Source organism: Bactrocera oleae, chromosome 3 (genome assembly GCF_042242935.1).
Source record: "Bactrocera oleae isolate idBacOlea1 chromosome 3, idBacOlea1, whole genome shotgun sequence".
Lineage (NCBI taxonomy): Eukaryota > Metazoa > Arthropoda > Insecta > Diptera > Tephritidae > Bactrocera > Bactrocera oleae.
Genome location: NC_091537.1, coordinates 52,708,446 through 52,720,502, shown reverse-complemented (window position 1 = coordinate 52,720,502; position 12,057 = coordinate 52,708,446). Strand labels below are relative to the sequence as shown.

The 12,057-nt window shown below is 40.0% G+C and overlaps 2 protein-coding genes across 2 annotated transcripts; both read right to left on the bottom strand.

The window, feature by feature from the left end:
- Positions 1-2,946: 2,946 nt before the first annotated feature.
- Positions 2,947-5,226, bottom strand: LOC138856191 (uncharacterized). Its single transcript, XM_070106621.1, has one exon. The coding sequence runs from the start codon at positions 4,533-4,535 to the stop codon at positions 3,438-3,440; it is 1,098 nt and encodes a 365-aa protein (XP_069962722.1). The 5' UTR covers positions 4,536-5,226; the 3' UTR covers positions 2,947-3,437.
- LOC118680756 (uncharacterized) lies at positions 4,804-9,510 on the bottom strand. The gene is made up of 3 exons (XM_036362053.2): positions 9,194-9,510; positions 4,941-9,134; positions 4,804-4,893 (listed from the first exon to the last, which is right to left on the bottom strand). Exons 2-3 carry the CDS (start codon positions 9,021-9,023, stop codon positions 4,804-4,806), a joined length of 4,173 nt encoding a protein of 1,390 aa, XP_036217946.2. The 5' UTR covers positions 9,024-9,134; positions 9,194-9,510.
- Positions 9,511-12,057: the final 2,547 nt, after the last annotated feature.

The following is a 12,057-nucleotide window of genomic DNA, read 5'->3' as shown; positions in this document are numbered from 1 at the left end:
TTAAATATTATTTTTGTTTGTGTGCAATTGAGAGCTCGTTAGAGAGATCAATGCGTTTTTGTGTGGTTCGCAATCCTGTTTGCTTGTGTTTTAACAAGAACAAGAGGTTTTGCTTGAATAGATGTACCTACATATGCGTATGTACTTTAGTTCTTGTTAAAAGAATATTTTATTACATATATATATATATATATTTTTTTTTTTTTTTTAAGAGTTTGTTTGTTTGCGTTTTAATAAAAAATAAAATTAAGGAAATTTTATTTCACTTTGTTTATTCATTCGCAATTTGAAAATCACTTTTTAGTGAATGTTTAAAATTTTAATAAATTAATATTACCCAATGTTGAGTATGGTATAAAAATATAGGTTGTATGCCGTATGTATGTATAAACCTGGCTTCTATATTTTGCAATAGAAACAGAGCGCGAAAAAGGAATTGATAATGTGCGGGTATTCTCCGTATGCACTTATATGTACATATGTATGTAAATTTGTAATTTTATATATAGCAAATAATTATTTTTACTATGTATAGAATGTATTTTTATGCATAATGTGTGTGCATGTATGGTTGATTTTTATTATTTTTATTTTGTCCTTATATACATATGTAAATGTGTATAAATGTATATAAATATTCTTATATCGAACAGTTTCGGGCTTTTTTCGCAAAATCACATCCGTCTCGTCAACAGACCTAAGCGAATTGCTTCCCTTTTTTCGTTGATACGAAACCTCCTGCGCGCAACTGCATTCGATCGACACCGCTCCGGATTCTTCTGCGATACTTCAACGGTCCTGCATGACATGTTGGAAGCCGGTTGTTTCATCGCATCCCCAGTCATTTCACCCACTATCGAATCTTTACGAGCGGCTACGCTTAAATTAATTAAATAAGTATCACCTTCATTGGTTAGTTTAATACAATAAAACTTAACTCGTTTTAACCAAAGAAAAAAAATACATTTTGTTCGGGAGTTCATACGATTCAAAGTGAGGTGTTTAGAGGTCCAAATATCTCGGTGGGTTTCCCCAGTATTAGATACAAATTAGTCATTATTTATTTTTAATACAGTTTTTATAAGGATAAACTGTAGTTTTCAGTATAAATAAGTGCATATTAAATATAACAATAAGTGGAATCAATACGACTCACTTTGTAACGCCTCAAGGGTTTTTAGGGCAAATTTGATGTCTATGTTGGCGTTGTAGTTGCCAATTCTTCCTTCGCCTCCGCGAGAGTTTACTTCTTATTCCTTGTGTGTGTTATTTGTTCTTGATTTGTTGAACATATTTGTTGTATATACCTATGTATGTTTTCTGTTTAGTCGCGACCGGTTTTTATATATTATTTTGTTTTTATTATAGTTTCGCGCCCGCTTTATGGATTTGGGTTTTGTTTTACTTTTAGTGAAAATGTTCTCTCCTTTTTGTATTTTGTTTAGCCCGTTCTTATTCTATATATGTATACATACATATGTATGTATATTTGAATTTCTTTTCTTTTTTATATTTTTAATTGTATCTTTTCATTTTTATTTGTCACTACATAGCACTTTTTGTTTTTTGCACTTTTATGAAACTGCACTGTTATTATGTTTGTAAGTTAATTTGATGTTAAAACCAAAGGTGCCATTCGGTATGGCTCGAAGGACCATGAATAGATCTATACACAGTTCAACACTAACACTCGATTCAAAATAAAACAAACGCAAGTGACTTGGTAAATCAATAATTTTAGTTTATTCCGAAACGAAATTAAATATATATAATATAATAATTGTTGGAATCGAACGTCGTCTTGAAATGATGCGGTAGCGCGCAGGAACTGGTGTCCGAACGAATTGTTTTAGCGAAGGTATGAAAGCGAAAGATGATGTGGCGCTCAGGGCCGTAGACGATAACGATGATGATGATTTGAGAGCGATGATCCCGTCCCTTTTGTTAGATGTACAGGTGCCGTGTTATGGTGTGTTTTCATCGAGTGGTGAGAACCTGTGATTGTTCTCTGGTGTGGTGTGTTGCATTAGGGTGCGCCAGTTGTTACCGGAGAGAGTGGTGGTACTGAGGCTTAGCTCATTTAAACAGTAGTAAATCACACACCAACAACATTTTCATTCATGAACGCTGGCGCACAAGCAATAAGCTAAGTCGTTTCATTCATAAAAGCAAACGCCTTACACATCTCCGCGAGCATGCGTTTGCCTACAAGCGTCTTTTCGCGACGAAAAAGTGACAACTCTGCAAGCCCACAAAACACAGAAAAAAGTGGCAACAAAGCTTTTGTCGATTTAAAATATTTTACAATTCTAAAATATTTTTCCGTGACTCGCAAAAATCTGCGTCAATATGTATTCATGCTCATATATAAACATACATATTTACAATGATTTGTGGGCAAAGCTGTTAGAGCGGCAAGGGAAACGGTGACAATCGGCGAGCGTTCGTTTATTTTTCGGCACATCTCGGAGTTTCTAACAACAACACAATGTTGTGACGTTTTGTCGTCGCGTCAGTCCTTCGACAGATTGACTCTTTGACATAAAAGCAAAAAACGTGTCAACGGAGATTTCACATGAAGTAATGAGTGTACATATATACATACAAATGTGCAAACGACATAATATATGTATGTCCTGTTGTACATTTGCTTCTACGCCAGTCAAATTTCTGTAGGAAAATCAACTGAAATTAATATTGAAATAAAATAGACTTTTGAGCAAGAATATATTGTTTGGCGCAATAACTGACACTTGCTTTAATAAATACATATGTAAAATGGGCCAAAACGAAAAAGAATTACATATTTACGTACATAATTACTTTTACACATGCATTTGAAAAGAAAAATTGAAGCATAAATGTGAAATGCCGACGGCAAAACACAATTCTGTACTTTTGTGACTCCATAATGGTGTCAAGTTGTCACCGATGAGGTGGGGCGAATTTAACGCATATTTGGTTTATGGTTTATTTCTAAATACACAAGCATTTAAGTTATTGACTTACAAAGAATTATAATATATTTCACTTACCGCAGTGTGTCCTTCCACCTTCCTGGCTGGCTGATCGATGACAAAGCTCGAATATGATTTGCCAGAACTTATATGCACAAATATTGTCATTTACCGTACAGATCAGCACAGGAGAATAGGGGAACTGCACACTGCAGTTTACAAACAACAAGCATGTAGATAACTTAACATATGTAGTTTGTGCCTACCTGTTTATGCGAAGGGAGAATGGCAAACATATAAATCGCACAAACAAGGAAACAGAAACTGTATAGCGGGAAATGTATGTATGTAAATGGAATGCGAGACAATTCAAGAGCATATAAAGAAATTGGAATTGAAACATACAACTGTAAAATAAACATAGAAATTAAATATTATATTAGGGTGGGCCTGAATCTACAACATCCCCGCCCCCGTGAATCAACCTGATTCACCACCATCAACGTCCAGAACAGCAAGCTTTGAGACTGCGCGTCGTTTCACACCTCTGGAAGTTCGTATGTCTGCTCGTCGCACCTCTCCATCAAGCCCAGGGTACACTCGCTCTACCTTCCCTCGGCACCATTCTCGCCGTGGAACATTAGGGTCGCATATGAACACCAAGTCCCCTGCTTTCATTGGCTTTGTTCGTTGGCACCATTTTACTCGGCGAGTCAATGTAGGAAGATATTCAGTAATCCACCTGTTCCAAAAATGATCCCTCAATTGACGAGCGATGCGCCACTGCTTGCGTGACACACAAGTTTTTCCCAAGTCGGTGTCTACTATCGGAGTGTGTGCTACATTTGCGGCTCCCAGAATGAAATCATTAGGAGTTATCGGCTGCTCCTGGTCCGCGGTGATGGGCAAATGCGTTAGTGGCCGAGAATTAACGATGTTCTCAGCTTCAATAAGAAAACTATTCAGGGTATGCTCCCTTGGTGCAACTTCTTTCAAAGTGTGACATAAAACTCGCTTGACACACTGTACCATTCTCTCCCATGCACCACCTTCCGATGGATTAAATGGTGAATTAAATACCCACTGGATATTTTTCTGTGATAATTCACTTTGTAGACGTACGCAGTCGAATACTTCTTTGAATCGCTTGGCTTCTCGGTCAGCACCAACGAAATTCTTTCCATTGTCCGACCTAATCCTTAAGGGCGTACCTCGTCGGTTCACAAAATTACGTATAGCAATGATACAAGAGTCGGTACTCAAGTCATGAGCCAGTTCTAGGTGCACAGCTCGCACAGTAAGGCACGTAAATAGTGCCACCCATCTCTTCTCAGTGCTGCGTCGAACAGTGACAGTTAGTGGCCCAAAGTAATCGAGTCCTGTGTAGCTAAACGGTCTCACATAGGGAGTGAGTCTGTCCACAGGAAGCAGTCCCATCTTTGGAGCTACCGGGGCAGCTTTATTTAAACGGCATACACCACAACTGGCAATCACATTACGCAACAAACTTCTTAGTCGCGGCACCCAATAATTGCGACGGATATCTCCAATGGTAGCTTCTAAGTTCTGGTGGTTCATGAGGCTGTGATGATGTAACACTAACAGCCTTGTAAATGCATGATTTGGCGGAAGAATAATAGGACGCCGCGCGCTAATTGGTAGCCAGCTAGCTGCGTCAATGCGTCCCTGCACTCGGAGGACACCTTCCTCGTCTATGTATGGCGAAAGTTGTAATAACGGGCTGTTGGTGGAAATTTCCTGACCGTTTTCGATGGACTGGGTTTCTGTTGTATACACTTCACGTTGTACAAGGCGGCATAAGAGGCGTTTGGCATTCTCTACTTCTTTAGCGGTTAAACCATAGCATTGGTCTAGCTGTCCGCGGCGGCGACAATTGTTGATAAAGCGTAAAATCCAGGCAACAGCTCTTACCAATCTTTTAAATGAAGAGAAATTATTAAAGTTCAAAAAATTACGACTCACGATGACTAAAGCAAATTTAGACTGTAGTTCTTCATCAGGTTCATCATTTCCAACGGTTATGACATCTTCAGAGGGCCAAAATTGCTCATCCTGCTGTAGGAATGGGGGACCACGTGACCAACGCGTCACTGGACTAAAATTGATACAATCATTTATACGAGTAGCTTCGTCGGCTACGTTGAGCTTTGTGGGCAGCCATCTCCAATTGGAAACGTTTGTAGTGGCCAATATCTCTGCTATTCTATGCTGTACGAAAGGCTTGTAACGACGGTGCACACTTCGAATCCATTTGATAGCCGTTTTGGAGTCACTCCACAGAATGCAGTCTGTGATGTCAAGAGAGTGTTCGTCGCGGATGCACTGCATGAGACGAGTGCCTAAAACAGCTGCCTGAAGTTCAAGCCGTGGCACGGTAAGAGTTTTCATTGGCGCGCATTTTGACTTAGAAGAAACGAATGTAACATCAATTTTACCCGATGAAGTTTGCGATCGAAGATAGGCAACAGCAGCGAAGGCATCTTCACTAGCGTCGACAAATACGTGGAGCTGAAGTATTTGAGGTATACCATTTCCAAAATAAAAACGAGGTATGGCGTATTTCACAACCTCTGGTAGTTGTTTACGCCACTTCTCCCAGACAGCGTTAATGTCGTTTGGCAACGGGTCGTTCCACTGGATGTCGTGTTTCCATGACTCACGCATAAGTAGTTTGGCGCCAATGACGAAGTTGCTCAGAAATCCTAGAGGGTCGAAAATCGACATAACAATGCTTAGGAGTTCTCTTTTAGTAGGACGTCTTTCTCCATTTACCACTGCTTCACCAACGTTATGGAATTTCAATTTAAAACCGAAACAATCTGACGATGACTGCCAAAACAAACCAAGTACCCGCTCTCCAACGAAACCTTCTTTATTATCAATTGGACGTGAGACATCAGTACCGTTGAGCGCGTCAACTACTTTCGATGCATTGGATGTAAAATTGCGAAGCTCAAACCCAGCATCCATATGAATCGCTCGGACCTCTTGGGATATAGAAATGGCCTCCTCTTCCGAGCAGAAGCTATCAACGAAGTCATCGACATAGTGGTGGTCCAAAATCGCCTTAACCGCACGGGCAGTGGTTCTGCGATCATCTTGGTGCTCCAATGCGTTTACTTTTTTCACATAATCTGCGGCACATGGTGAACAGGCAGCACCAAACGTCATCACGCACATTTCGTAAACGTCCGGGGGTTGAGAGACGTCCCCACCACGCCAGAGAAACCGCTGTGCGCATCTATCGTCTTTTCGTATACGAACTTGGTGGAACATCTCCTTGATGTCTCCACATACGGCGATCGCGCCTTCACGAAAGTGGAATAATATCGACGGCAAAGGCCGATATTCTTGTGGACCCTTCAGGAGCTGTGAATTGAGGGAGATTCCACTTACCTCAGCAGCGGCGTCAAATACCATGCGTAGCTTTCCGGGTTTGTTGGGATTGGCAACGGCAAAGTGCGGCAAATACCAAGTCTTAGGAGTAGATATAGCTGCTTCTGCTGGTGACAATTTACGGGCATATTTCTTTCTGACGTAGGCGTTCATGATGTTCTTGTATTGAGTGGCGAAAATCGCATCTCGACGCATTCTTTGCTCTACGCTAACTAGACGTTTCAACGCCATGTCGTAGCTGTCAGGTAACCTTATGTTGTCAGTTCTCCATATGAGACCTGTTTCAAACCGTCCATCAACGCGGCATGTGGCGGACTTCAGGATAGCTCTGGCCCGAGTGTCCACTTCACTCTCTATAGGAGGTGCGGCTCTGACACCGAAATTCTCGGTCTTGAAGAAGTCAGCTACCATATTGTGGAGAGACTGATCAGCTTGGCGGTTCATAAACAAACACGATGCTGTAGATGGTAGCGTAGTCGAAGTTGGGTCAAACACCACCCAACCCAGTTCCGTATTGGCAATAAATGGACCGTGCGTGTTTACCTTCATAGTTGTCGATGGCAATCCCAAATGGCAATGATCAAGACCAATCAAGAGTCTGGGCCTGACCTGGGCATAAGATTGTACTGGAAGCCGGCTTATATGTTTAAAGTTGTGATCCAAATCGTCCTTGCTTAAACTCTGTAGAGGAAGCTGCAAGTTTGATACAGCATACACATTGCGGAGTTTATGTTGTTTCTGCATACCGGCACCACTAATAAGCAAGTCTACCACAAACGTTGACTCCTGCGCGGCATGTCCTCCAAACCACTGAACATTCAGATGCTGCTCACATCCACGCATTCCCAAGTCTCGAACAAGAGCACTGTCTATCATTGTGATAGATGAACCTTCGTCCAGGAGTGCGTAAGTGTCCACACGCCTTTGGTTTCCGTATAGGGTGACCGGCAAAATACGGAACAGGAGTTTACTATCAGTGGAACTGCAACTTAAGACTGCTGGCCCAGCATCTTTTGATGGTTGCTGGCTGTCGAGTGTATGCTGCGTTGATGTAGGCCTACGATTTGCTTCGGTATACGCAGGAGAGAAAAGCGTGGTTGATTGACTTGACGAATTTGTAGTATTCCCCACGGCTTCATGTAGGAGCTTATGATGAACTCTCCGGCAACCTTCAATTGAACATAGCTTGCGACGTTGACAATTTCGTGTATTATGACCCAAATTGAGGCAAGCAAAACACAAGCGATGTCGTTTCGCCTCTATCCATCTGTTTGGCACTGAATATTCTAGAAAACGCGCACACTCTGCTGGCTTATGATGCCCTTGACAAATTGGACATCTCACTGATCGTTGCTGCTGTACTGTGTGCAGAACCGGGCGGTACTTCCATTCCTTGGACGAACTATCAACACAAACCGTACAAATTATATTGGCTAATTTCGATAACCACTCACTGAAATGTTTCACTGTTGCATATGGCTGTATAAGCGCTGCGAAACTTGCCCACTCAACGCGTTTGCTCATAGGCAATTTTGACACAAGTTCGTCGAGTAATGTAGGGTTTGACAAATGTAATTCACCACCATGTGCAGATTGCAAAAAGACACAGATGTTACATACATTTGTTGCAAATGGTATGATTTTCGACATTGCATTCTCTGAAATAGGTGCGATTTCCTTTACGTGGGCCAGTTGGCTACGGATCAACTGCTCCGGGCGCCCAAATCTAAATTTCAACAACTCAATTATATTACCGACATTGTTCGGGTGGATCAGCAGTGACTTGACTGCTTCACGCGCGTAACCCTTCAGGCTCTTCAATAACCGTTGGTTATTTTCGTAGTTGCTGTACTTATAAATCGCGGTTGACTCGATGAAAGCCGTATAAAATATTGGCCAATCTTCCGGCTGTCCAGAAAAGTCTGGCAAATCCTGCAATTTCCTGGGCAAACTCGATGACTGAGCGGCAGTAGAACTTATATTGGCGAATGTAGGCATTGTCGTTGAATTAGACTGGATCGAAGGTGTATCCATTCCCAAATGAGTTGTACTGTACATGTGGTTTGTAGCAGCTGTACCTATTCCAAAGTTTGGCGGAGTGTAACGGGAATCGGTAGGCTGCGACAACGGTACTGTACAGTTCACTATAGCCGGCGAATGTTGTTCCGTTAATTGAACGGTTCCCAATTGTACTGTTGTTCTCGATGTTTGCGATAATGGAACCTCGGCGGCAATATTGTTGTTGGATGTATCCAAATTAGACGCTTCACCACGCGATTGGTGCTCCCTAATATCACACAAACTACTCTCTAGCATGGCAATGCGTTTCTGTAGAGCGGCAATAAGATTTTCTTGACGTGCGAAGGCAGCTGATGATCCTCGAGTGATGGCCCCGGTGGCTGTAGGAGCGGCTGGTAAATCACTGGATACATTGGCGGCGGATGTATTACTACCCTGGCTGGGTTTTGATGATGATCTAGTGGTGGCTCCGGTGGCTGTAGGAGCGGCTGGTAAATCAGTGGCTATGTTGGCGGTGGCTGATGCATTGTTACCCTGGCTAGGTTTTGACGATGCTGCAGATGATATAGGAGCACTGCCATCCATGCCTGGCGAACTGGTTGTAGTCTGGCGGCGGGGTGACTTACGCATCGAAAATTAATTTCACAACCCAAACACGCAAACGTTTGGTCATGCGAAATAAAGAATTTGTCACCGATGAGGTGGGGCGAATTTAACGCATATTTGGTTTATGGTTTATTTCTAAATACACAAGCATTTAAGTTATTGACTTACAAAGAATTATAATATATTTCACTTACCGCAGTGTGTCCTTCCACCTTCCTGGCTGGCTGATCGATGACAAAGCTCGAATATGATTTGCCAGAACTTATATGCACAAATATTGTCATTTACCGTACAGATCAGCACAGGAGAATAGGGGAACTGCACACTGCAGTTTACAAACAACAAGCATGTAGATAACTTAACATATGTAGTTTGTGCCTACCTGTTTATGCGAAGGGAGAATGGCAAACATATAAATCGCACAAACAAGGAAACAGAAACTGTATAGCGGGAAATGTATGTATGTAAATGGAATGCGAGACAATTCAAGAGCATATAAAGAAATTGGAATTAAAACATACAACTGTAAAATAAACATAGAAATTAAATATTATATTAGGGTGGGCCTGAATCTACAACACAAGTAAATGAATTATTTTAAGAAATATATCAAAATATGTTTAAATTATTATTAATAACTCACAATAAAGTAAAAATTAATTAACATAAAATAATTTAAAAATAATAATAAATAATAGTTCAATAAAAGGGAATAATTTCAATTGGCATATCAATATTCCCAGTTTTGCTTACATATTATATTCTCTTCAATATTCGTCGGTTGGTTATGTTAAGAGAGCGTATGTTTACAGATTCACCGCTGTTATAAATGCGAGAAATGTTATTTGCTTCTCGTGCATGTGTGGTGAACTCCTTGATAAATTCCTACAAATTGTTCGCTGTCGAACCTGCACCTTCTCGTTCATTTACATTCTCTGGTTCATGGTGTGCCGATTGTCAAAATGTTCCTCTTGACGGAGGATTACTCGCCGACTTAAGAGGATCTCACCACAAACAAATTATAAGCGGATTTCACCAGAATTTTACCCTTGCGGATCGAAAAATAACAGAATAGAGCATTTTGAGTGTTAAATGAGAAAAATAATGCTAATAAATGAAAAATATATATGTCTCTCATATGAATGTAGGGAAAAACTAATATATATATAATATATGTATTACCATATATGCAGGTGCTTCTTTCTAACTTTCTAATATTATATATGTTTTAGTGGGGAAATCCTGCCAAAATGTACCACAGAAGCTAATACATGTGTATTTACAATATATGTAGGTGGTTTTTGATTGGAAAAGTACTTGTATATTATATATGTTTTAGTGGAGAAATTGCGCCAAAACGCAAGTAGTTAGATTTTTTTCTAATTGTAGTTAATATATGTTTTAGTGGGGAAATTACGCCAAAATGAAAGGAAAGAAGGAAATTGTCAACGGAATTTTTGTTTTAAAAGACTTTCAACGCGAGTATTGTTGAGTGTTGGCTTATAAATTTGTATAAAACTTAAAAAATATTAAAATGTCAGATAAAAGGAAGTGTCACGTTCGCGAGTGTATTGCAGAATTGGAAGGATTGTTTTTCTTTCCAAAAAACGAGGAGGACCTCCAAAAGTGGGTGAAAACCTCAAAATCCCACCACAATGCATTCGTTTGCATTAAACACTTCGAGCGAAGTGCAGTGGGTGTGAGAAAATTGATGGCACATGCTGTGCCAACCTTCAACCTTGGTAAGTTCTTTTTCTTTCAATAATATAAAATTATATAGAGTAGTTTATATAAATATACATACTGTATAACTTTATTAGGATTAGAAAAACTTGAAAACTTTTTTTAGTTAGAAACATGTGTATAATTTATAATATAACATTAGTATGGTAGCAATTTAATATATTACATACATATAGTTGGTTCTAAAGTGTATTGCTTATATTGCCACCTATTTAAGTCTGTCCGCAATACGTTAATGAAATATGATATTTCAAGTCCCGATGGAATAGTCAGTTTCAATATTATTAAAAAATTATACTCTATCGATCAGAGCAGTACACATTTTAAGATTTGTCCGAAACTAACAGAGTCCCACATATATCCCAGCACCTTTGAAAAAATGTCTGCAAAACGTGCAACTCAAGTTCTGAGTAATTCGGTCGCGGCTGGCATAGAAATGGCCAATAGCCAAAATCTATTCGGCTCTGACGAATATTTAAAAAAATGTGTCAAGCCTACGCAGTTATTTGTGAAGAGAATGAACGATCTCTTCGATGATTTAGACTGCAAAAATTTTGCATCGAAAAATCCATTTAAATATCATCTTTTAAGAAATGATTCCGGGAAGGTCCAACGCCTCTATGATCATATACAGTTTTTAAAGTCAATTAATCTTCCTAATAGTAATCGCGTCAAATGTGTGGACGGTTTTGTTAAAACTATTAGAGCTATGATGATGTTGTCTAATGAGCTATTTAGTGATCAAAAGGAATTAAAATATATATTCCTTGGGAAATTGAATCAGGATGCGTTGGAAATTTTTTTTTATAGAGTCCGAGCCAGTCTGGGGATCAATACCCATCCCACTGCCCATGTAATTCAATATATAGTAGGACGATTAATATCGATGAAAATTTTAAGGCAGAACTTCGAAAATAAGGGGGCTAATTGTGAGGATGATGACGATGTAAATTTAGATTGGAACCTAGGTCCCGAAGATCGTCATCTAGATGTGCCGGAAAGCGATCAGGAATATGAGCAACTCGGTTTGGAAAATTTAGTTATTCCAGACGAAAATTTCGTTGAAGAGGACGACGAAGCTGACTTCCAAGTCAAGCGGTATTACACAGGCTATGGCATCTACCAGAAAATTTTGTGTAAAATTCATTGCGATAAATCTACTGAGGCAATGACAAAGACACAGAGCGATTTAACGCTCTATTCGGAGGCCCTAATCAGAGCAAAAAACTATAAGGATGACAGCGATTTAAGGCTGGTCAATCCTAGAGATAGGGTCTTCGACGTGTGTCGACTGCGAATGATGTGGTACGTCAAG

Bases quoted from the DNA above. Each gene is read 5' to 3' on its own strand.
- LOC138856191 (XM_070106621.1), bottom strand. From the start codon at position 4,535: ATGAACCACCAGAACTTAGAAGCTACCATTGGAGATATCCGTCGCAAT.
- LOC118680756 (XM_036362053.2), bottom strand. From the start codon at position 9,023: ATGCGTAAGTCACCCCGCCGCCAGACTACAACCAGTTCGCCAGGCATG. The intron at 4,894-4,940 runs GTGAGTCGTAAT...TTCATTTAAAAG, and splicing joins CTAAATTTGCTTTAGTCATC to ATTGGTAAGAGCTGTTGCCT.